The sequence below is a fragment of the Microtus oregoni genome, unplaced genomic scaffold, assembly GCF_018167655.1.
Source record: "Microtus oregoni isolate MIOR12 unplaced genomic scaffold, Mior012 000025F_ref0000491, whole genome shotgun sequence".
NCBI classification, from domain to species: domain Eukaryota; kingdom Metazoa; phylum Chordata; class Mammalia; order Rodentia; family Cricetidae; genus Microtus; species Microtus oregoni.
Genome location: NW_024543084.1, coordinates 12,294,647 through 12,320,408, shown reverse-complemented (window position 1 = coordinate 12,320,408; position 25,762 = coordinate 12,294,647). Strand labels below are relative to the sequence as shown.

Sequence of the window (25,762 nt, the reverse complement as noted above, 5' to 3'; positions counted from 1 at the left end):
TTGGCCTAAATTTAGCAACATCTCGCACCTAAATGTAGGCTGAGTTGTGGGGAGCATGGGGCGAGAGGCCAAGGAGAGAAGTCCTGGCAAGTCCAGCAAATGACAGACCAGTGAGTGTTTGCTCAGGGAGAGATCGGAAGCACCTGATTCCTGTGAATTTGCTAGTTAAGCCACAGGTTCTAAGGTCTCATTTGCCCAGAATCTGCTTCCTATCGCATTTTGAGATGATACCAGGATGTTCCCAACAGTCGCAGAAAAAGGCCAGCGGTACCCCCGAGGGGCCGAAGCGTGAAAACTTGGGATTCCTTCGCGTGACCGTCCTAGCTTAGAACTCCTCACTGTCCCCTTTGTTATTCGCCCTCCGGAAGATTCTAGATTTGCCTACAGCTCCGGGGGCAAGCAGTCCACAAAGAACCGCCCCTCCTCCCTGTCAGGTGACATCGTTGCCTAGCAACAGGACGCCCTGCCGCTGCTGCCGCAGCCTTGGCTATTGGTCGGGGGCTACTTTTCTGTGGAGGTTAAATGTCTGAAGAAAACCCCCAAGAGTGCACGGAGCCGGTGGAGACAAAGGCTAAGCCCGCCCCAGAGAAGACGAGCGACTACTACCGCGTGAGCGAGCAGCTCCCAGTCAGGTTCAACAACCCGGGGTGGTTTCATGGCTACAGGTGAGGACTGGGGTCACCTCCTCCAGGCAGGCAGCAGGGTGCCTCAGGTGACCCTAACTTTAGCCATGTGTGTAAAAACTCCCAAGTGCCTGACCGCTGAGGTGAAAAGAAGCCAGAGGTGGACCCTGTGCCTTGTGTGACCATTACTATCAGGGTCGTGTACCTTCTGCCTGAGCAACCACGGATGGATGTAAGGTTGTGTGTGGGGTCTCTCCGCTTTTGGAACTCCTCTGAAAGTGACCTCACAGGGCAGTGTGGCTCCCTTGCAAACGATGGAAGCCTGCAGGCACGCTACCAAGCCCTTCCCGCAAGCGAGAAGACGGCTTGCTGAGGCCTCAGAGTAGGAAGCAGAACTGCGTCCCACCCGTAGCCTCTGTGTCACAGACCACAGCTTCATAAACCACAAACCTTCCTCTGCTCCAGCGGACAGAAACTAGGCCTCTGTAAGGGTTGAGGATCAGAAGTGTAGGGACTGCTGGGTGACAGGGTCTTGAAGTTGAGATGTAGTTCCGGAGGTAGCTACATGCCTGGCAGTAGCAGTCTGTGTACCAAGGTTCCACCGAGGCTCCTAACTCCACCATTTGCTGGCTGGGTGTTCTGTAGGGGTTTGCCTTGAAAGGATCAGGGGTCATGGCCAGCAAAGGAGGCCAGGGGCCTGCTGGGAGAGAGTGACCACAGTGGGAGCAGGGTTGGCATGGTATTCCTGTCTGGGGACATCACCAAAAGAACTCCATCAATCTGATTCTTTCAGGTTATGACTTGACTGGCTTAGAAGGAGTGGGAAACAGAGTGTCTCTCTCTTCTACAGGACCAATGAGGCTGTCTCTATGTACAGGACCAGTAACCAGACCTATGGGAGCAGAGCACCCACAGTGCATGAGATGCCGGTACGTGAAAGCCAGACATGCCAGGATGAGGTGCCACCTAGAAGAACAGAGTTGGGGGAGTCAGAGATTGGGATCCAATTATAAATATGGGGCACTTTAACTCATGTTAGAATGGGGCAAGGCAGAGAGATGGTAGGATACATTTAGGAACAAAATATATAGTAGAAAGAGAAAAGTCCAAGTAAACTGGCTTCTGCCTTGTCCTTCTCCTGTTCTATAGTCACACCCTCAGATAGGTGTGCACTTCTTCACATGGGCACACACACCTTTACACGGGCACCCAGAGGCAAACCAATGAAGCCAAGTGTTCTCTGGCATGTTCTGTACTGTGAGATGTGCTTTGTGCATTGGGGTGCAGTTCTGGTCAGAGCTAAGGTTGCAAGCTGATGCCATTGTGACTGAAGTCACTCAGATCCAGGGAAATCACTAAAGGAATGAGGGAGTACCCCCATACCGCCAGGGCTCCCACTTTGGAATGAGGATGTTGGGGGTCATTACTCAAACAGCTGCCATTTTTTTTTTGAAGAGCTGGTAGTTGATCATTTAGGTATGTCGTCATTCTATGTGACAGAACTCCTGTGAAGAGACATCTAAAAGATATTCTGGAATCAGTGTCCCCAAATCAGAGAAGTGTTTTTGTGGGAATTAGGTACATGGGTACTACTGCTTCTGCATTTTTTGTTTGTTTGTTTGAGATAGGGTTTCTCTGTGTAGCTCTTACTGTCCTGGAACTCACTTTGTAGACCAGGTTGGAAATGAAGGCCATGTGCCACCACCCCCGCCTGTTTCTGCTTTCTTAAATTGCATTCTCCTTGTCCTTGTGTGGGAGTGCACCATGGCACACGTATGTAGGTCCGAGGACAGCGTGTAGGAGTTGGTTCTTCTTTCACTGTGTGAGTCCTGGGCACCCATGCCAAGTCATCAAGGCTGGCAATAAGTACCTTTGTCTTTTTCTTTGAGATCTCTAGCTAGCCCCAGATAGTTTTGAACTCACCATGTAGCTGAAGATGGCTTTGAACTCCTGAACTTTTTGCCTCCATCTCCCAAGGGCTGGGTTAAAGATGTGCTCTTCCACAGCCTGTTTTATGAAGGGCTGGGGCTTGCTAATGTCAGACATAATGTTCTACCAGCTGAGCTCCCCTGCTACCCCCAGTTTTTGCTTCTGCCTTTGGAAAAGGTCACTGCTCTGGTCAACAGTGGCATTTGACACTCAGATTAGCAGGCAATGGACCACAAGCCGAGGGTATCAGGCAAATTGGGAGGTGGCTACTCCCTGCTTCTTACAGTCCTGTTCTCTGGCGTTAGCTGTTTAGCTTTCTGATTGAGTACACTGCATTCTGCGAGCACTTCCTAATATGATTCTCTATGCTTCTGCAGAGGTGGATATCTGTCTTTATACATTAGTCTAATGGCACTGAGTGTGCAGGGCCGAGAGGGGGCCCCTGAGTGCGCAATGTTGTCAGTTAACCACCAAGGGGCAGTAGTGGCTCAGATGCAGGTGCACCTGCAGTACACTGTGCCGACAGTGGGGGAGCTGTGTGCATTGGGATGGGATCCGTACACTGTGTTTTATGTTCAGTTTTTCTGGAGATCTCAAACTTGCCTTTTAAAAAATGCTCTGAGCAAGGCGGTAGTGGAGCACACCTTTAATTCTGGCACTTGGAAGGCAGAGGCAGGTGGATCTCTGTGAGTTTGAGGTCAACCTGCTCTACAGAGCAAGTTCCAGGACAGCTAGGGATGTTACACAAAGAAATCCTGTCTCAAAAAAACAAAATAAATAAGTAAGTAAGTAAATAAATAAATATTAAGCAAAGAAAGGAAGGAAGAAAGAAAGAAAGGGATAAATAAAGAAAAAGAAAAACGCTTGAAGTCATTTCTCTTTACATGGTGGAGGTTAGTCAGCCATCTCCCTATCACTAGCTAGATTCTGTCTAGCTAGACTGGTTCTCACCCCGGTTTCTGTACTCATGGTGGCCTCACCCCTCACCACACTCTCAGCAAGGAGTGCTTCAGGCCTCTACAGGGCAGCCCCTTCCCACACACTGGGCCAGTGGTTCATGCTCTGGGGTCTTTAAAGCACTTGCCAGAGGGTTTTGGCTCACAGCCAGTACAGGAACCTTTGCTGTAGCTTGGAGGAGGGACCTCGAAGGTCTATGTTAAAGGCAGGGTTACTAGTGTGTGCTCCTCGGATGCGGGACTCTTTGGGGGTTCTCAGGGCACTGGAGGTATGCCCTTGAGAGGGACCATGGGGTCCAGTCTGGCCTCTCTTTACTCTTCTTCAATGGCTCCTGATAAGCAGTTTGCTTTGGTCACTGTCACCCAGCCAGGGCCAAAGCATCAGAACTGCTCATTCATGGGACCGAAACTCAGGAGTGAGGCCCAGATATCTATGTCTATGTCTATGTCTATGTCTATGTCTATATCTATGTCTATATCTATCTATCGATCAATAAATAGATAGGTATTCTTTCTCCCTTTTTCTCTCTTTCCTTCCCTCCCCTCTTTCACCCCTCTCATTTTGAGATACGGTCTCTCTATATAGTCATGCCTGTCCTGGAACTCTCTCTATAGACCTCGCTGGCCTCGAACTCGCAGAGAACTGCCTCTAGAATGTTGAGATTAAAGGTATGGACTACCTGGGAGCTGGAGAGATGGTTCAGTGGTTAAGAGCATTGCCTGTTCTTCCAAAGGTCCTGAGTTCAATTCCCAGCAACCACATGGTGGCTCACAACCATCTGTAATGGGGTCTGGTGCCCTCTTCTGGCCTGTAGGCATAAACTCAGACAGAACATATGTATACATAATAAATAAATAAATAAATAAATAAAAAGGTATGGACTACCATGCCCTCCTAACTTTTTCTCTTGCTAAATTAATTTTAAGTATTTGTTAGAGTGTTGCAAGTGTTGTGACTATACTCACAAAAGAAAAACCTGAATCTTACAGAGGCCTAGTGACTTGCCCAGTGTGGCATGGTTGGCAGGAGTGGATCTTGATGTATGTGTGTGTAGGGGGTGTCACTCTGGCCTGACCTCCTGTTAATGCTTGTTGTCACACCTAGATGTGGAGGTGTTGCACACGGGTGATCATGTAACTTCTCTTGCTGTCCGTGTAGTGTGGAAATAAGGCACTGTTAATTTTTTTTAAAGATTTATTTATTATGTACACAGTGTTCTATCTGCATGTATGCCTGCAGACCAGAAGAGGGTACCAGATCTCATTACAGATGGTTGTGAGCCACCATGTGGTTGCTGGGAATTGAACTCAGGACCTCTGGAAGAGCAGTCAGTGCTCTTAACCTCTGAACCGTCAGTACTGTTAATTATATTGGACATATTAAGCACAAACTAGGAAGGTTGGGGCAAAAGCCCACTCTGGTTTCTGTGCTTCCTAGCAATAGAGGTTATATTTTCTCAGAAACTCTTACTCTTCTTCTGAAATACCAGTCTGGCTGCTTGAATATTGTCACACATTATTAACCCTCTTGTTTCACTTCCAGAAAGTGTATTACCCATCTTCAAATAAGTTTTCCAGACAAGTTGCAGCTACGGGAATGTTCCGGAGTAATACTCTTAATGTCAGCTTGGACAAGAGCATAGTGACGGGTCCTGACAATTACATTACTCACTGTGACCGCCTTAACTTTCACCCCAGCTACAATGTCAACAGGCCATCCATCTGCGACTAAGGGAGCTGGATGCCAGTCCCTGTGGACGGGGTCTCCTGACTCAGTGTGGCTGTAGGGAGCATTGCTGCCCCATCCTTGACAAGGGCCCGGTTCTACAGGAACGGATCTCACCGCTTTCTCAGAAAAGACTTTTCCTTCCCGGAGGAGAAGATACGCGAATAGGGCCATAATGTCTTTCGCTCTGTATTTTACACAGGGAAGATGCTGATGGCTGGGTTTTCTATTAAAAAAGTTGTCACAGCCTCAATTTCCGACTTGTCTCATATTTGTCCTGGAGCAGCAGGGAACTGCACATCTTGGAACACAAATTTTTTTTTTTTTTTGATTTTTCGAGACAGGGTTTCTCCGTAGCTTTTGGTTCCTGTCCTGGCACTAGCTCTTTCTAGACCAGGCTGGCCTCGAACTCACAGAGATCTGACTGCCTCTGCCTCCCAAGTGCTGGGATTAAAGGCGTGCGCCACCACCGCCCGGGTTGGAACACAAATCTTGACCTGAAATGCAGAGTGAGCCAAGGAGTGCCACAAAGTGTCTTTTGTGAGAGCCGTTGCCATGTGTCTGACTATACTAGGCTAGCGTCTGCACAGACCCTAGAAGGTCCTCAGAGAGTGTGGTGTGCCCCAACTGGTAGAACAAATGTCAGGTGAGCACTCTCCAGTCACAGTGAGGGTCAAGGGACGGACATATGCCACCCACTAAGGTTGACAATGATAACCAGTATGAGAACTGCGGAGGTTGGAGGTATCCCATCCAAGTACCATTCAGTCTAACCTCACTTTGCTCCCTAGATTGGAAATGCTCAGTTTATACAAAGGCTCTCTTTCAGGTCATTTTCTTTTTTTTTCTTTTCTTTCTTTTTAAGATTTATTTATTATGTATACAGTATTCTATCTGCATGTATGCCTGCACGCCAGAAGAGGGCGCCAGATCTCATTACGGATGGCTGTGAGCCACCATGTGGTTGCTGGGGATTGAACTCAGAACCTCTGCAAGAACAGCCAGTGTGCTCTTAACCCTTGAGCCATCTCTCCAGTCCCTACGTTTTTATTTCTAAAGTGTGTGTGTGTGTGTGTGTGTATTCCTGGGGAGTCCAGAAGAGGATGTCAGATTTCCTGGAGCTACAGCAGGTGTGAAGTGTGTCCCGTCTGGGTACTGGGACCTGAACTTGGGTCCTTTATAAGAGTAGTGTGTGGGAGAGGAAGGGAGGGGAGTGGAGAAAAACATATAGCTCAACAAAAACAATAAAAAAGAGTAGTACGTGTTTTCAGTCACTGAGCCATCTCTTCAGCTCTCATTCGCTTTTCCTTTTGCTCTTCCTGGCAGCAAGCACCTTACCCTGGTAGCCATCTTGTTGATGCAGATTAGTTTTTAAAATACATGTGTGCAGCCGGGCGGTGGTGGTGCACGCCTTTAATCCCAGCCCTCGGGAGGCAGAGGCAGGTGGATCTCTGTGAGTTTGAGGCCAGCCTGGTCTACAAGAGCTAGTTCCAGGACAGGAACCAAAAAGCTACAGAGAAACTGTGTCTCGAAAAATCAAAAAAAAAATACATGTGTGATCCTGCACCTGGGTGTACATGTGTAAGGCTGTACTCTGCCATTGTGTATGTACGGAGGTCAGAGATTGACATTAGCTGTCTTCCTTTCTTGCTCTCCACTGTGTGTTTTTGGGTCAGGGTCCCTCACTGAACCTGGAGCCAGATGTGTTGGGGAGACTGACTGGCCAGTGAACCCTGGGGACCCACTGGTATCTGTCCTTTAGTGTCAGGGTTGTACGTGTCTGTCCCTGTGCCTGTTCCAAGCTCAGGTCCCCACTGAGTCATCTCTCTTCTCCTGATTTTTTTTTTTTTGAAACAGGGTTTTTCTGTATAGTCCTGACTGTCCTGTAATTCACTTTGTAGACCAGGCTGGCCTTGAACTCACAGAGATCCTCCTGCCTCTGCCTCCCAAGGGCTGAGATTAAAGACTTGCACCATCACCGCCCAACCTAATCATTATTATTATTATTATTATATTTTTAAAAACTTCATTCCCATGTATGAGGTGTTCTTACTAAAGGGAATTTCGGTAGTGTTAAGATCAGAAAGAAGAAATCCTTACACACTTGTCATTAATGCTTCAGAAACTTGTTCACAGAAACTAAATGCCCTCTTTTTTTCCTACGGTATTATTAATGCCCAAAGTAAACATTTGGCAACAATCTTAATGTCTAATTTGGAGTGGTAATGCTTTCTAGAAAAAAATCTATTGACTTAATTAAAAGACTATGAGCCAAGGCTGAAGCCAGAATCTACAGACAGCTCTTCTGAGGTAGAAAACCAGCAGGCTGGGGTCCAACTGAAAAGTTTTGTTTGTTTTGTTGTTGTTGTTTTTAGAGATAGGATTTTCCTGGCTGTCCTGGAACTCACTCTGTAGACCAGGCTGGCATCAAACACATGTAGATTTGCCTGCCTCTGTCTCCTAAGTGGTGGGACTAAAGGCGTGTGCCACCACTCCTGGTATTTTTATAAGATTTATTTAGGGATATCAGGAGTGGTGGTACTGGGCTGAGACAGAGGCAGAGGTAGGCAGAGCTTTGTGAGTTTGAGACTAGCCTGGTCTATATAGCCAGTTCTAGGATGTCTACATAGAGACACCCTGTCTCCAAAAAGGGTCTGGAGAGATAGCTCACTGGTTAAGGGAACTGGCTATTCCTTCAGAGGACATGGATCAATTCCCAGCACCCACATGGTGAGTCACAGTTGTCTGTAACTCCAGCTCTAGGACCTCTGAGGGCACCATGTGGTGCACAGATATACATGCAGACAAAAATCATATACATGTATGCATTAGGATCCTCTAGAGTCACAGAGTTTATGGGATGACTCTCTCTAGATATAAAAAGATGATTCATCGGAATGACTTACAGGCTGAGTCCAACAATGGCTAGCTGTGAATGGAAAGTCCAAGAATCTAGTTGTTGCTCAGTCCCGCAAGGCTGGGTGTCTTTTGTATACACTGGAATCCTGAAGGATTCAGCTCCAATGCCAGTGAAGGAATAGGTGTGCTAGCAAGTTGATGGCAAATAGGTGAAGAATAAAAGCATTCTTCCATGTCCTTACATAGGCTTCCAGCAGACGGTGTGGCCCAGATTAGAGGTGGGTCATCCCCCGCCAAGATCCTGATCAAAGATGTGTGCCTTCCTACATCAAAGGTCCAGCCAAACTAGAAGTGGTTTCATCCACTTTAAACTGAGTAAAATAATCTCTTGCAGGTGTGTCCTCCTCTATTTCTGGATTGTAGTTCATTCTAGATGTAGTCAAGTTGACAAGCACAATCCATCACAACAAAAATAAATTTTTAACTTAGTATTTGTGTACATGTGCATGCCTTTGTGAGTTTGCATGTGCCTGAAGAGCACGGAAGAGGAACCCCTGTAGCTGGAGTTACAGGAGGTTGTGAACCATCATCTGATGTGGGTGTTGGGAACTGAACCTGGGTCCTCAGCAAGAGCAGTATTGCTCTTAACTGCTGAGCCATCTTTCCAGTCCCTGAACTAATCAATCTGTGGCTTGTTGAGACAGGGTCTCACTATGTAGCCCAGGCTGGCCCTGACTCACAGAGATCCACTTAACTCTGCCTCCCCAAGTGCTGGGATTAAAGGTGTGCACCACCATATCTTGCTGAAAATAGGTTAACAATCATTAAACATATTCTTTAAATGCCACTGGCCTCCCTGTATTTAGCCTCTCCCCTTTCCAGAAAGCTGAGGATGACCTTGAACTTCTGACTTTTTCTACCTCCTGAATGTTGGGATGACAGGAATGCACTACCACACTTTATGTGGTGCTGGGGATCAAACTCAGTAGAGCTACATCCTCAGTCCCCTCTACCTTCTGTTGAAAGAAAAAAAAGCCCCAGCGAACAAGTGCTGATAAGAAGGAACGGCTTCATAGCAGCCTTCCTGAAGAGCGTGGACAATGCCACCATAGGAAGAACCAGAGGCTGAGTGGAGCCCAGAGTGACTAAGCTCCTGTCCTGCCATGTGATGAGGCAGATTCGTCTCAGCAACCAGCACATCTGAGAAAAACTGGGCTGGACAGTCCCCACTTCCAAATCCAGGGCTAATGTGGGGCCTGGGCCAGAATTGTAGGCTGGCAAACAAAATGTGGGTTGGCACAGGGATCAAGCTTGCCTGAGGGCTGTGTGGGTTTCATTCTGGCACTGCAGTTGGGCACTGAATTGCTTTAATTGGCCATGTCCAATAAAATGCTTTTTCTGGGAGAGCTGATGAGAGTACAAAGGCAGACACCGCATGCTAAATAGAGGAAGTGTCTGGAAAGACAAAAAGCGCAAATACCTCTCATGTAGTCCTCTGACAGTCTTACTCCATTTCCTGTTGGCAGAACAAATTATCTTAGGCTTGTAGTTTACAGAGAATGGAGGTTTATTTGCCTTAGGGTTCTGCAGCCTAGGAATTCCATATCAAGGACCCGGTATCTCCTGGGCATCTGCAAGGCCCTTACTTTGGATCAGAACATGCAGAGGGAACACATAACAAGGCAGAGCAAGCCGGCCAGATCAGGCTTCTCACAAAACCACTAGCGCCATCACAGGGACATTTATCCTGTTTCCGGACTGTGGGTGTGATGTGACCACCTGGCCTTGCCTGCTGTGAAGGACTGAACCAGAATCAACCTTGATGTTGCCTTTGTCAAGAGCATTTTATCATGTTGTCAAGAGTATTTTGTCACGGGACAGGACAAGAAACTAAGACGTGAGTGGACATGTGGGTTTGCTGGCCGTAGCTGAGAGATGGTACAGCCCTCAACTTAAGGGCTGTCCTTCCCAGAATCGGGGCAGCTTTTGTTGCATGTAGCACAGCAAACTTGGAAGGGAAGCATTACTGCTCCGGGGTTCAGGAGACTGGACCAGTGCAATCCACAGGTAAGGAGCAGGGATGGGACTGAGATGCTGAGATGTTGTGGGGTGAAGCTCCTTCCCTTCGGTGGTGATGTCATTACCCCATGCAGGCCAGGCTCTATTTGTAGACCCCCCAAAACAAAGAACAAACTAATCTGTGGATAGCACTTGGTTTATTCATTAGAAAAACAAAACCAAAAACCCAATGGGTTTTACATACAAAACAAACGTTCTGTTTTCAAGGGTTAGAAGCACTCTTTAAAATTTAAAGTGGGAACACAGATGACACAAGGCTGTTTCTCCCAGAAACACATGAACAAATATAATATGCACATGGAATTTATTATATACAGATCAAGATTGTTCAGGGGCAAGACAGAGCCACAGAGCCCTGTGCACATCACAAGGCAGACACAGAGGATGGTAGGAGCATCTGCATCTGGGCACACAAGTGAATTGCAATTAAGACCCAGGTGTATAAAGCAGAAAGCTTACTTCCATGTTAGAAAGTTAGAACACTGACAGAATCAGCCACAGTGTATAGCCACAGCAACCCAGCACACTAAGCTGCAGAACTCAGGGGTAACAGGGAGATGAATCACAACACAGATACAGTCCTCACATTGGGGGTCCAGCACAACTTCAGCCCCCAGTTGCCACTGGCACCTCAGCACCAAGGCAGTATCACTCTAATTTCCAGGACCCCAAGCTGCTGCCTGCAGTCTGGCCGCAGACTGGCCAGGCCCTTCGTTCTCGTGGGTAGAGGCAGGGTTGCAGAAAGCCATGCAGGTTGCTGGTGTTATCATTGGTCATATACAACTGGGCTTTGAGTCCTACAGGGCTGGTGTGGGGAGGGTTTGTCCCCAATGTTTCTAGGGCTGGGGTTCACCATCACAGGTGACTAAGGTGTTCAGGGACAAAGCCATCTCATGGCCTCACTACTCACCCATACATAAAGAACAGGACAGTCAAAACGAACACGTGGAATCACCTTTTAGAGCCACAAATAAAAACAAACCTGTAGCTCTTGTATAAAGAGGTTTATATGGATGCTAGGATGGGCAAGCAACTAGATACTGGATGATCTGAGCTCAGCTGAGCTGCAGAGCCAGCAGCCAGATTCCCACACTAGATAGGGGATGACTGGTCCACTATCTGCTGGCTGTTGTGCTTTGAACTGTTTTCTAATTACAGGCCATGACTACAGGATGCAGAGACAACCACTGGCCAGGGACCAGAGTACCTCATGAAGCACCCTTGTCCCAGTGGCATCCGGACACACCTCAGCTATATTAGCACTTCCGAGGTGGACAGCTGCTGCTGTCTCCAGGCCGATTTGCACCAGCAAATGGCCCACAAACCCAGCCTCTGTCTCTGACACTCACAGGGACAGTAAGAGCCAAGTGTTTGCTCATCTACACACATGCATGGAGACCACAGAGAATTGCAGCTAGGAACACCCTGCAAGACTGAATGACATTTTCAAAAAGTGTTTCTTACACTACTTTAAATAATTTACAAAAAACCCCTACAAAAACCTTATGTACCAGGACACATACATTAAATAAAAACATCATTTGAGGTTAGTGTACATATTTATACAGGGGGGGGGGTACACAGAACAGAAGGGACCTTCTTTTTGCTCTTTAATGGTCAGGATCCCCTACTCCAACCCCATGCTGCCAACACACACACACACACACACACACACACACACACACACACACACTCACAGCTATGGCAAGAGAACCAGGGCATGCCTGTCACAACTTGAGGCCTTTGCTGCTCACTGTGGTGCTGCCCCCATCTTCCACAGAGGTGTCACTGAATTCGCTGGCATCACTACCCAAGGCCTCCTGGTCCTGGTGTTCCCTGTCAACTCTGTGTCGATATCTCAGGTCTAGGACATTGTCTTCAGAGCCGGAATTCCTCCTGTCCTGCTGTCTCAGGGCCCCCTGGGCCTTCAGGCTTGGCCAGTGCCCACTGTCCTTCATAAGCAAGTGTGGGCTTCCAAACACAGGGCTGTGACCAGACTGGGTCTCCCTGAAGGCCGAGAATGCTGGACCCTGAAGGGGCAGGCCCAGGTTGGGGCTGAAGAGGCCAGTCTGTTTGCCTCCCCAGGAGACACTCTTCCCGAAGTGGAAGAGCTGGGTAGAGAGGAAAGGCAGGCCCTTCTTGGGGCCTGAGGAGAGGCTGGGTGAGCCCCCAGCCTGTGATGTGGCCCCCTTTTCTTTCTCACCCCCAAAGACCCCTGTCCATAGTGTGCCTTGTCCGGAATTCAGTGCCCATGGGCTGGACAGCCTGCTCTGGTGTGCAAAGTCACTCCAGGGGAGGGTGAGGTCAGTCTGGGGTCCAGGATTGGGGGTCAGCAAGTTCTGACTGCCATAGTTCAGGTGAAATGTGCCCCCAGCACTTCCAGCCTCAGTACCCAGTTTGGCACAACTGGGCAGCTGACCGAAAACGCTCTCTGCCATGGCAGTCTGGGTTCCCCGGGGGCTCTGGTCTTTGTGAACGCTGGCACTTTTCCTGCTTGGTGGAGACACTTTGACAGAGTTGTTCCTGCTGGTGTTCTTGGGAGGTGCTGGCTCGCTTCGACCCAGGGCAGTGGGAACACGAGTGGCCTGCTCAGCACGGGGAGTGCCCCTCCCAGTCTGGCTTAGGAGGCCCGTTGCCTGTGTCCGAGCTCTCTCTGGGCCTCTCCTTCCTTCGGCCAGCTGAGGGGTTCCCCTGGCTTTTTGGCTCCGTGTGCACACTCCTGGCTGCAGTGCTGGGGTTGGCTCTTTTCTGCAGGGCATCTCTAGCTTGGCAGGTCCTCCTTGAGGTTCTGAGCTGCGTACAGACTCCTTGGCCTTTTCTGCCAAAAACCTTCTGATCTCCAGCTCGATGCTGTCATCACTGTCCACTGAGCTGTCCTCAGACAGGAGGCTGGAGGCAGAAGGGAGGTGGCCACTGGCTCCTGTGTCCTTAGAGGGAGGAGTCCCTTTTGGACTTTTCTTCCTGGGAGGCAAGGCCAGGGCAGCATCCTCACCCCCTGTGCCAGCCAGCTTCGCCTTCTCGGCCACACTGCTGAAGATGCTTATTGGGCTTCTTCCGGGGCCATCTTTGTTGTCTCCTCTGCCCTTGGACAGACAGCTCCGTAGTGCCTGCTGCCCATGGTCCTTCCAGTCCCCAGGGAGGCTGCTCAGCTTCTCTCCACACCGAGTCTCTGTGGAGCCAAATCTGACCTTCTTACACGTAGCTCGGGGGTCTCGGCACCTCTTCTTGAACTTTCGCTTAGACCTTAACAAGTCCTTGATGGCCATGTCCAGGTCCTCATCACTGTCCAGAGAGCTGCTCTTGTCCTCAGAGCTCTCTTTCTCCCCAGCACTCTTCCCCTCAGCTGCTTTCCCGAGACCCCCATGGCCCTGTGACAGCTGTGCATCACTGAACCCAGCTGTCCTGGAAAGGACAGACTGGTCCTTGGCCTCAGTCTCCCCTCCTGGGGCCTCTGTGACTTTGCTCTGGCTGGGAGAGTCCCAATTGTCATGGCCAGGCTGACTCTTCCCTTGGATGTGGTCACTGTCCTGGGCACTTTCTCTACCCTCCCTTATTTTCTTGGGCACTGTATTGTTGCCTCCACCTCTCCGTTTCCGTTTGCAACCCAGGGGAAGATCTGGTGTTTTAGCCTTGGGGATGCCAGTCTGGCCACTGGGGCCTGATGGGGACAGTGGGCCCTGGGCAGGCTGTGGACTCCCTACTTGTGCCTTGAGGGCCAAAAATGTGCGGATCTCCTGTTCTATGCTGTCATCACTGTCAACGTTGCTGCTATCACCTTCAGAGCGGGGAGGGACGATCGGGGGACAGAAGAGTGGGTTCATGGATGGAGGCCGGTCACTGCCTTCCATGGGGACTGGCAGAATGGTCTTGGAAATGTCCAGGATTGCTTCTGCACACATCAGCTCGGTGGATGTGTCTGCTAGGCATGATGGAGTCTGGTGCACAACTTCGCTCTTGGCAGCAGTGTGTCCTGGAGGTGCAGGGGCTCTCACATCCTTTAGGAGCTTGGAGAGGGGGTCAGGGTGGAGACCCCCCAGGGTGCTGTCTATAACCTTTGGGGCTGCTAGCTTTTTCTTGCTTGGGGGTCTCCTGTGGGCTTCAGGCAAGGCACTAGACTGAGCACTGCCAGGGCTCTCCTCTTGGAGCTGGGCTCTCAGAGGTGGCTCCCCATTGGTCTCATTCCTGGTCTTCTCTAGCTGGTACAGCTGGATGGCCTCCTCGATGCCATCATCACTGCTGGAGTCAGAGGCCTGGTGCACTGGGGCTGAGTTCCTGATGCGCTTGCTGCGCCTGGCAGGCATGCTCCTCCTCACCCCACCCCTGTTCTGCGCAGCCTCTGGTCTGTGGGCAGTTAGCCTTGTATTCACAGGGGTCTCAGGCTCAGTGGTGACCTTAGACCGGAAGTTTCTGGGCTGTGTGCTCATCTTTGTTAACCTGGGAGGTTTGCGGAAGATGAACTCCTTACAGGTTCCCATCAGAGCTGCCCTGGCTGAGGTCTCTCGGTTCCCTCTGTGTCTGGCAGGGCTTCCGTTTGGGTCTGATTTTTTATCCATAGACCCATCACACTTGGGGTTTTCATGCTGTCTTTTCTCATTAAGAAACTGTTCTATTTCAGCTTGGATGCTCTGTTCAAAGGAGTCTTCGCTGCTCATGCTAGCTGGGGAGGTGGAGCCCTGGTCCTCACTGGCTCCCACAGGGACACTACCTGAGCCAGGAATGATTTGTGAGGTGTATGGGCTCGGTAGGGTACAGCTGTGGGCAGGCTCTGGGACACAGGGGGCTCCTCGGGACACAGGCTCAGAAGCCCCACCCTTGGCCTTCAGGTACTCTTGGATAGCCTCCTCGATGTCCCGGTCCACAGAGTCATCACTGTCAGAATCCAGCTCCAAGGGACCCTGTCTCCCAGCTTCATCTTTCTCTAGGGCTTTGCCATCTGCAACAAGACCACAGGCAGGGAACTCTGACTGCTCTTTGCACACAGCAGGTTTGGAGGCCAGTCTGGTGTCCCGGCACCTTTCTGCACGTTGGCCTCTCTGTGGGGCACGCTCATGGCTCATGCCCAGGGCAGCCTCGTCTCTCTGCAGCGTGCTGATGAGCATCTGTACCCTGGCGCTCACTGAGGCCCTGGAGGTGTCCTCTTTAGATTCTGAGAAGCAGTCAGGAAAGCAGAAGCTCCTGGGCTGGCCAAAGGCCTCCCATCTGGACTGGAGCGCCACCACTGGAGGGGCGTTCATGAGGAACATCCTAGCAGGCAGGCTGGGTGCTGGGAGGCAGGGCTTATGGGTCAGCCCATTTCACATCCTGGGTGCAAAGAAAGCATAGTGAAGGCTATAGCTAAGTGGTTAACAACAGCACACACCCACGCCACCATAAGAGACAACACACCTGGGGCTACGACCTAATGTCTCGTTGGCTGGGGAGGCTCATGCAAGCCACTCAGACCTTAGTTTTGCCAGCAGTACTGGGAGTTGTAGCATAATTAATAAAAACCCAGGGACAGACATTGGGGTTCAACCTGAAGGTCAGAAAAGCAAAACAGCCTACCACTGGCTCTTACCTCCACCTCAGTCTGAAATGGGGATCCTGCCTCCAGGAATCCTCAGAACGGGACTGTTTGAGAGCTGTCTCCTTCCATCTTCTATTCCCCTCTAGGGCTGGGATTAAAGGTGTGCACCACTACTGCCCAGGCTTCTATGGCAAACTAGCATGGCTACTGGGATTAAAGGTGCACGCTACCACTGCCTGGTCTGTAAGGCGGACCAGTGGGGCTGTTCTGCTCTCTGATCTTCAGGCAAGCTTCATTTATTAAAATACAGATGAAATATCTCTACAAGGAGTCACTTCATCCTGTAGGTGGAAGACTCAGGAAAAAAAAATGCTTGCAAATTCCTGCAGCCCTTTCCTCTCCCCTCCAGGGCTGCACCTCTTCTGCAAGAGGACGAAAGAGGCGCCATTTCCTTCCCAGTGTCATCAGAAGCCACAGCAGCCTATAAATGCTCCTCTGTACTTTAAAAAGAAGGGCTAACCACAAGCCCAGGGAAGTTGGACGCCATGGCTGGATTCTTTGTGGAAATGACCAATGTGCTCTTTAACCAAAGCTGAGCTCTTTAACCAAAGAGCACTTTCTCAGGTGTTTTTTTCAGAGGTGCCTTCACTACATTGCTGTGTGTGAAAATGTCAGATATGTGACAGATCATTCTCATAGGCCGACATCAAGGTTTGCTAATTAGCACGAAAGCTGTACTAACTTTCTGGCGGTCACAACTAATTGGTGGTCATATCACATGGGTGGATCTGGGTCTAGTAGTAGGCTGTGTCTTTTTGGAGAAAAGGACCATGTGGCGCGTGAACAGATCATGTGTCTATCAGCTCAGATGAGGAGAATGCTGGAAAATAAAGTGTCACAAGCCAGGTGTCCACACGTCAGCTAGCCTGGTATCAGGAACACCAAAGACAAGTTTGCAGAATCACTGCAGAGGAGGCACATGCAGAGGCACAGGGTCGTCTGGAAAAATACTGGCTGCTCTGCATAGCTCCTGATTCTTCCTGGCTCCTTTGATCACCTTCTGCCTCCCTGAGATGGGAGAGCACCTAAAGGCTGAAGGACTGAGACCTGAGCTCCCCTGAGGGAAGGCACAGAAGGTTGTCCCCACCCCTAACCCAGGGTGGGATGGTAGGCCTGGCCTGCTGTTGGCCTCGCTCCGTGTTCTGTCCTCTCTATCATCTGTGTCATCAGACAAGCCTTTCCGACGGGCCAAGATGTGCCGTATACAGACTGAACTCCCTTCCAAGACAGGTAGGGCTGCCATCTAGACCAAAATCTGCTCAGGGGATAGGCAACTAATGAGAGCTCACTGCAAAGGAAACTCATGGGTGAATGCCAACGCGTGCTTCAAAGGTTAAACTAACACATAAAACCCATTGCAGTTACTTGAAATTCTCAAGTGTAGGCTGATGTTCCACAGGGCTTCAGGGATGAGGTTACCACTGCTCCTCTTACACTTCGGAGTATCTCCCACCAGCTCTGATAGTCGGCTCTGAGGGCTGGGCATGTGGTGAGTACCTTTAATCCCAGCGCTGGGGAGGCTGAGGCAAGTGGATCTCTCTGAGTTCCAGGTCAGCTTGGTCTACACAGAGTGAGGCCCTGGCCTTCCAGGGCTATATAGTGAGACCAAGCTGTATAAATAAATGAATGAATAAATAAACAAATAAATAAAAATCAGCTTTATGACTGGAATTATAGAGAACCAGTGACATCTGGTTTAGAAATCGGTGATATCTTTTTTTAAAATTAATTAATTAATTAATTTATTATGTATACAATATTCTGTCTGCATGTATGTCTACAGGTCAGAAGAGGGCACCAGACCTCATTACAGATGTTTGTGAGCCACCATGCGGTTGCTGGGAATTGAACTCAGGACCTTTGGAAGAGCAGGCAATGCTCTTAACCACTGAGCCATCTCTCCAGCCCCAATCGGTAATATCTTAAAAACTTTTTTTGTCATGTCATTTTTATGTGTATGTGTATATATTTGGGGGGGGGGTTTGAGACAGGATGACAGGATTTCTCTGTTAACAGCCCTAGCTGTCCTAGAAGTCACTCTGTAGACCAAGCTGACCTTGAACTCACAGAGGTCCTGCCTGCCCGGACTCACAGAGGTCCTGCCTGTTTTGTTAACATAAAACAAACTCAAGAAAGCTTGCCCTGACACCATTTACATTTACTGTAGCTAGTTTACCACTGCTCTGGATGACAGCCACAGGGTGGGGAGAGCTTTACTATACTAGCTACCAGAGCTCACCTCCTGGCCATCTACCACAGCCTTACTCTCCAATAACACTGCCTTCCCAGCACCCCAAAGGGTTAGGGCAGTGGGAGCTAATGGAGAAAATGGCTTCTTTCACCGGCTAGGGGACCTCCGCCTTTCCCTGCTGCAGATGTTGTTGAAGCTCCCAGAGCAGTGCGACAGAAATCACAAAACAGGCACACAGCTCAACTGTGGAGGCTCTGAATCAGCAGGGCGTGGTGGTACGTGCCTGGAATTCCAGGTGAAGGCTGGGGACCAGGAGTCCACTGTTTCCTTATCTACTTCAAAGGTTGACGTCAGCTGGGCTTTTGAGATCCCGTCTCGTCTCAACAGACTGAAAACAAAAGGTGCATGGGGTGGAGTAGGTGTGTGTGTGTGTGTGGTGGGGGGGGTAGGTGTGTGTGTGTGTGTGTGTGTGTGTGTGGTGGGGGGGTAGGTGTGTGTTGTGGTGGGGGGTAGGTGTGTGTGTGTGTTGTGGTGGGGGGTAGGTGTGTGTGTGTGATGGGGGGGTAGGTGTGTGTGTGTGTTGTGGTGGGGGGGTAGGTGTGTGTGTGTGTGTGTGGTGGGGGGTAGGTGTGTGTGTTGTGGTGGGGGGTAGGTGTGTGTGTGTGGTGGTGGGGGGTAGGTGTGTGTGTGTGTGTGTGTGTGGTGGGGGCGTAGGTGTGTGTGTGTGTGGTGGGGGGTAGGTGTGTGTGTGTGGTGGGGGGGTAGGTGTGTGTTGTGGTGGGGGGTAGGTGTGTGTGTGTGGTGGGGGGTAGGTGTGTGTGTGTGTGTGTGGTGGTGGTGGGGGGAACATTACCGTCTTAACAAGAGGGCAACCATTACACCAGGTGCAGAGCCGGGGAGATAGATGGTTTTATCTCCACTCACCTGTTCACAGCTTATAACGATGGACCCAGAGCTGGGCTTCTCCAACAGTCTTAATGGTTGTTGGTCCAACTACCTGGACTACATCCATCTTGGGAGCGGTCATTCTGGAGAACCATGAACTGTAGAGAGTTAGAAATGTTGGGTTGGGGCTTTAAACTGGAACCAGCCTTCCAGGGTGACTGTGGGTACAATCAGCCAGCCTGGCCTCTGAACATAAGTTATGGTGCAGAGGCACCCTGCACTCGCCAACTTGAAGTGGGTATGGGTAAGATTTGGTCCTTAGGAGCCAGAGGAACTGATAAGATTCGGCCCCCTGTAAAACTGTTGTGTCTGCCATCCCCTGTGCGGAGACAGACTCCTACAGCAGCCTGAGCACTGACTGCTCATCTCGCTGCCTCAGAGGCAGCGGGAGCAGCAGTCTGGTCTTAAGCAGGTTAATGCCAACCCTTCTCCAGGCAGAGGCAGGGCCTCCGGCTGGTCTGTGCCCCAACCTATCCATCCCCCGAAGTCATTTTCTGAGATCCCAGGTTTAGGAAATCCGGGGGTCTCGAAGCTGTCCGTGGCAGGGCGAGAAGGCAGCCGTGAAGGCCAGGCAGGCCGCGGTGACCCGGAGCCCGCCCCTCACCTGTGCCTCACCTGGGCCCGACCTGCACCCGCTGGCTCTCGAGGAACGCAGGGCGCAACAAGCGCCAGGTACGCGCGGGAGGCGCCTTTCGGGGGCCGCGACCCTGGCCCATGGCAGCGTCCAGCCCCAGCCACTGACCCGATTCGGAGCCCGCTCGCCGCGGCCTGCACGGTGAACCCGGCCCAGCTGCCCGCCTTGCGCCCCGCGTCCCTGGAGGCGCCCGGCCCGGAGCGCGGGGAAACGCCGACACACGCGCCCCGCCCTCCTCGGTCTGGCGCCCGCAGCCACCGCGGACTCCCGCGGGGGACCCCGGGGCCCCGTGCGCCGTGGGAAGCGCGGGAGGGGAGGGCGGGGCCGGCGCGGCGAGGGGCGGGGCGACCCCCCCCCCCTCAGGCCGTCCCTCCCGCCACCTACCAGCGGCGGCGGTGGCGGCGGTGGTGGCGGCGGCGGCCGCGCTCCGGAAGCCGTGCCCGGTGGCTGGGCATCATGGGAATGGCACGGCCGAGTTCCGGGGGAGGCGCGCGGCCCGGCCGGACCCCCGCCCGCGAGAGCGCGCCCACCTGCACCGCGAGTGCCTGCGCTCGGACACGCACGGCGCGGCGCGCGGAGGAGCGCACGGGCCGGCGCGGAAGCGGCCGCGGAGGCCGCGGGGGTCCGAGCCTGCGTGGGGACCCTCCTGTCCTCCCACCCGAGCCTGGCGCAGCGCCCGACGCCGAGAGCGCGCATAGCCCAGGGGTGCTTGAGGTCGCGCGCGTTGGCAAATTGGCCACGGCGAGGGGCGTGGCCGTGGACGGCAGAAGGAGGGCCGCCTGACCGTCGCACCTCCTTAAGCTGCCTTGTGCTGGTCCAGATCCAGTGCCCTCCCCCCACCTCCCCCCGGGTACATGGGATCTGCCCAGCCCTGCCCTCCTCATCCTCAAGCCAGCAGAGGTGTGCTTCCTTGCTTGCGGTTTCCAGCCAGTTTGGGATTACGGTTAGCTCGCCTGCGCTGGACACCTCGGACCTTCTGCCAGGGTCCTCCGTGTCGCCCATGCCTTCTGGAGTGCCCAAGTCCTTTAACTTTGCAGAATGCTTCTATATGTCTATACCCAATGTCCCCTACCCCGACCTTAGTGAGGTCTTAGACTACACCAAGAGATATGGACCCTGTGGCTGAGGAGGTGATAAACACCAGGGGTCATGCAGGGTGACCTGCTCCACACTCACAGAAGTGGCCTGGTGGAACAGGTGGGGTAGAACTGGCTTCGACCAACACAATCAGGATTATAGAGTGGAATTCCTTGGCTCTGTGACACATTCTGACCACGGTGACTTGGAAATCTTCCTAGTTTTCTTTTGCTTTTCAGACAACCATGGAGATATTGTGTTGATGACAGTGTCAGGGAGCAAGCGAGCCCCATCCTGGTCCCTAGGCACCCACCCTATGTGGTGAGGCAGATGACAGGAGTGCCGGGATAGGACTGGAGAAAACCCGCAGAGACTTTGTTCCAGAGAAGGGTTCCTTCCCCCTCCTCTCCCCTCCCCCCTCCCCTTACTCCTCCTTCAACACCCCAATCCGTTTGTGTTTGCTTTTGTATTTGAGATAGGGTCTCCTGTAGCCTAGGCTGATTTTGCACTCCTAATCCTCATGCCTCTACCTCCCTCCTCCCTGGCATCGGGATTACAAATAAATGCCATGTAGCACGATTAGTAAAAACTCAGAGACAGATTTTGGGGTTCAACCTGAAGGTCAGAGAAGCAAACCAGCCAGCCACAGGCTCTTACCTGAGATGCCTCCAGGAATCTCAGGATGAGACTGTGTCTGAGAGTTGTCTCCTCCCGGTCTTATATTCCTCAGTAGGCTGGGATTAAAGGCATGCACCATTACTGCCCAGTTTCTATGGCAAACTAGTATGGCTACTGGGATTAAAGGTGTGTGTCACCACTGCCTGGTCTGTGGCAGTTTTACTCTCTGAATTTCAGGAAAGCTTTATTTATTAAAATACAAATGAAATGTCACCACAATGCCTAGCACCAAAAAGGTATTTCTAAACTTGGGGAATTGGGGTGGAGGTGGGGATCAAGAAACACACAAAGGCATTTTGATGTTTCCATGCCTGGGATTTTTTTTTCTATTTTTTTCTATTTGTTTTGTTCTTTTAAAGATTCATTCATTTTATTTTATGTGTATGAGTGTTTTGCCTGCATGGATGTATGTGTACAGTGTGTGTGCAGTTTTATTTTGCAGATTTGGTTTTTTCCAGGTGACAGAGGTAAGAATAGGGTCTAGACATGTGACATGTGGAGGCCTCTGGGCAGCTCTGGGGCCTGTGGTGTTCAGTATATCACTTGAAGCCTCCTCTTGGCTCCTGACAAGGGATCAGAGACTTGGGACTTGAACATTTTTAAAATTGCATTTATTTCTTTGATTATTTATTTATTTGGTGCCCGCACTCTCTGTGCATGTGTGTATATGTGCATGGCTACATGCTATAGTGTGGATATGGAGGTCAGAGGGCAACTTGAGGGAGTCAGTTCTTTCCTTCCACTCCACGGAACCCGGGACTGAACTCAGGTCATTAGGGCTGGTGTCAAGTGCCTTTACCCACTGAGCTCTTTTGCCTGTTCCTTTTGGAACCTTCTTTTGGTCATTATGCATATGAAAAGACAGGGACCTGGCTGAAGCCCTAATGTCCTTCGTTAGAGTCTCCCAATCTTTATGGAATGAACAACTCTCAAAGCACTCACATGGAAGTAGTTACCAAGGACCCTGGCCACATCCGAGAAAATGTGACAGTCTTTGACTCATGGGGTAGAGGCACCCCAGACCCTGTTTGTGAGGACAATTAGATCCATATTAGGGAGGCTGCCTAGCTGTGTGTGTGTCACAAGTCAGGCTCACATTCAAGCTGTGTGAGTCTTTGAGGTGTTGATGTCATCCTGAAGTTAGGCTCACAGCACTGTCGGGTGTACTGCACTGACCAGGTGTACTACACTATGCAGGTGTACTGCACTGCCCAGGTGTGCTGCACTGTCCAGGTGTGCTGCACTGCCCTTGTGTGCTGCACTGACTAGGTGTACTGCACTGTCCAGGTGTACTGCACTGTCCAGGTGTGCTGCACTGACCAGGTGTGCTGCACTGATTAGGTTACTGCACTGACCAGGTGTACTGCACTGACCAGGTATACTGCACTGTGAAGGTGTACCACACTGTGCAGGTGTACTGCAATGACCAGGTGTACCGCACTGTCCAGGTGTACTGCAATGACCAGGTGTACCGCACTGTCCAGGTGTACTGCAATGACCAGGTGTACTGCACTGTCCAGGTGTACTGCACTGACCAGGTGTACTGCACTGTCCAGGTATACTGCACTGTCCAGATGTACTGCACTGACCAGGTGTACTGCACTGTCCAGGTGTACTGCACTGTGCAGGTGTACCGCACTGTGCAGGTGTACTGCAATGACCAGGTGTACCGCACTGTCCAGGTGTACTACAATGACCAGGTGTACCGCACTGTCCAGGTGTACTGCAATGACCAGGTGTACCGCACTGTCCAGGTGTACTGCAATGACCAGGTGTACCGCACTGTCCAGGTGGACCGAACTGACCAGGTGTACCGCACTGTCCAGGTGTACTGCAATGACCAGGTGTACTGCATTGACCAGGTGTACTGCACTGGCCAGGTGTACTGCACTGACCAGGTATACTGCACTGTCCAGATGTACCGCACTGACCAGGTGTACCGCACTGTCCAGGTGTACTGCACTGTCCAGGTGTACCGCACTGACCAGTTGTACTGCACTGGCCAGGTGTACTGCACTGACCAGGTATACTGCACTGTCCAGATGTACTGCACTGACCAGGTGTACTGCACTGACCAGGTGTACTGCACTGTCCAGATATACTGCACTGACCAGGTGTACTGCACTGTCCCGGTGTACTGCACTGTCCAGGTGTACTGCACTGACCAGTTGTACTGCACTGACCAGGTGTACTGCACTGACCAGTTGTACTGCACTGTCCAGGTGTACTGCACTGACCAGGTATACTGTACTGTCCAGATGTACTGCACTGACCAGGTGTACTGCATTGACCAGGTGTACTGCACTGTCCAGGTGTACTGCACTGTCCAGGTGTACTGCACTGACCAGTTGTACTGCACTGACCAGGTGTACTGCACTCACCAGGTGTACTGCACTGTCCAGGTGTACTGCACTGACCAGGTGTACTGCACTGTCCAGATGTACTGCACTGACCAGGTGTACTGCACTGACCAGGTGTACTGCACTGCCCAGATATACTGCACTGACCAGGTGTACTGCACTGTCCAGGTGTACTGCACTGACCAGGACCGCAGCACTGACCAAGTACACAGCACTGATCAAACACACAGCACTGCCCAGGACCGCAGCACTGACCAAGCACACAGCACTGATCAAGCACACAGCACTGCCCAGGACCGCAGCACTGACCAAGCACACAGCACTGGCCAAATGCACAGCTGCCAAGGCTGTGCTTTGCTTGTCAATATAAATATCTCTAAGAGATGATTGATGGGAAGAAAGTGGGAAAACTTGGTATTCACTCTGACTGCAGTGACTCTGTTCTGAAGAAGATTTGTCTTGTGCTCTGACAGGATGGGAGGCTCCAGGGTCACAGTCATGTGCGAAAACTGTGTGATGGAAAAAGGGAAGCATCATCCCATGTCCTGGAGAGCAAGGTGGATGTGGGAGATCCACACCTGCCTGGTGGTGCAGTCTGCCCTGAATGGCAAGATGGGTTCTGGACAGTGTCCTGCAGTGGAGAGTGGGATGAGAGGGGACGTGTTAGTGTTTGCATTGTTGTTTATACTCTATGAACTCTTAAAACTGTGAGCTGTGATCTCATGTCTAATAACTTAAATGATGAAAATATTTAATACAAGTATATCCCCCTATTCCCGAGGCAGGGTTCTCAGTTCTTGGCTGTCCTGGAACTCACTCTGTAGAACAGGCTGGCCTCGAACTCAGAGATCCCCCTGTTTCTGCCTCCCAAGTACTGGATCAAAGACGTATGCCACCAATGCCCAGAAAAAAGTACATTTTATGCGTGCAAGATGGGCATGGTGGCTCATACTAGGATTTGAGAAACTAAGGCTTGTTCAAGGCCATCCTGGGTCACATAGCAAGACCCTTTTCAAATAAAGAATATTCATGCTCTTGATATTTATTTTGCACAAATGTGTGTGGTATGTATCTGTATGCATGTTCTCATAGGCACATGAATGTGTAGGTGTGTGCATATGTGTGTTGAGGCCAGAGGTTGACATCTGGCACTTTCACTGAGCCCTCTCATTGAACCCACCTACCTACTTAGCTAGTTTAGGTAGCAGGTTTGCCCCTGAATCCCCTGTCTTCTTCTCCCAAGTGCTGAGATTACAGGGCGCTTCCACATCCACTTGGCTTTTCCGTGCATGCTGGAGACCCAAATGCCAGTTCTCATGCTTGCAGCTAACAGCTCTTCCACTGAGACAGTTCTCCACCACCACACCCCGTTTTGTGTGTGTGAACATGCCATGGCGTGAAAGTTGAGGTCAGAGGACAACTTTCAGGGGCTGGTTCTCTTCTTGCACCGGGTGGGTTCAGAGACGGAACTCGGGGGGTCGGGTTCAGCTGTATGTGTTCTTACCTGCTGAGCCTTGCTTACCCCTTTCTCCTGACAGTCGCGAGGTGAGTAGCTCTGTTCCGCCATGCTGTTCCTCGACAATGGTCTACCCCATCGCAGACACGCAAACATGGAACCAGTGGATCCCGAATCCAAATCTCTGGAACGGAAATGATAACAGTCTGTATGTGGGCTGTAATTTGAAAAGCACCCGACATTATCTCGAGTTGGTGTGTTAAAACACGACAGAAAAAAAGACCCAAAACAGCTATGTCAGTCATGAGCTCATCTATACCGGAGGCATTTAAGCTGCAACAACAGCAACAAATCAAGAGGGATTGTTTATTTCTCTGTGTTTCGTAATTTTTTTGTGAACAGCATTACGTCCATAAGCAGGAAAAAATACTTTATTTTCAATTAAGAAATGTTAAAGGAGATGGGTGTGGTGTCGCACATCTTTAATCCCAGTGTTAGGGGAGACAAGGCAGGTGGGTCTGTGCGCGTTTAAGGTCAGCCTACTTTACATGATGAGTTCCAGGACAACCAGAGCTACACAGTGAGACCTCAAAGAAAAAAAGTGGAAGGTTTTTGCTTATTTATGTGTCGTGTGTATGAGTATGTGAACATGTGTGCAGTCCTGGCGGAGGCCAGAAGAGGGC

The 25,762-nt window shown here is 50.9% G+C and overlaps 2 protein-coding genes across 4 annotated transcripts; one reads left to right on the top strand and one right to left on the bottom strand.

Annotated features, from left to right (window-relative positions):
• Positions 1 to 502: 502 nt before the first annotated feature.
• On the top strand, positions 503 to 5,480 carry CUNH9orf116 (chromosome unknown C9orf116 homolog). The gene is made up of 3 exons (XM_041675120.1): positions 503 to 665; positions 1,474 to 1,552; positions 5,052 to 5,480. Exons 1-3 carry the CDS (start codon positions 523 to 525, stop codon positions 5,238 to 5,240), a joined length of 411 nt encoding a protein of 136 aa, XP_041531054.1. The 5' UTR covers positions 503 to 522; the 3' UTR covers positions 5,241 to 5,480.
• Positions 5,481 to 10,298: 4,818 nt separating this feature from the next.
• Ppp1r26 (protein phosphatase 1 regulatory subunit 26) lies at positions 10,299 to 20,233 on the bottom strand. Of its 3 annotated transcripts, none has more exons than XM_041674769.1 (3): positions 19,893 to 20,233; positions 18,854 to 18,972; positions 10,299 to 15,473 (listed from the first exon to the last, which is right to left on the bottom strand). In XM_041674769.1, the coding sequence occupies exon 3, from the start codon at positions 15,413 to 15,415 to the stop codon at positions 11,900 to 11,902; it is 3,516 nt and encodes a 1,171-aa protein (XP_041530703.1). In that variant the 5' UTR covers positions 15,416 to 15,473; positions 18,854 to 18,972; positions 19,893 to 20,233; the 3' UTR covers positions 10,299 to 11,899. The 3 variants fall into 3 exon arrangements, with proteins under 3 accessions (XP_041530703.1, XP_041530702.1, XP_041530704.1); XM_041674768.1 differs by lacking the exon at positions 19,893 to 20,233 and adding an exon at positions 19,490 to 19,841; XM_041674770.1 differs by lacking the exon at positions 19,893 to 20,233 and adding an exon at positions 19,490 to 19,841 and having other exon boundaries at positions 18,854 to 18,957.
• Positions 20,234 to 25,762: the final 5,529 nt, after the last annotated feature.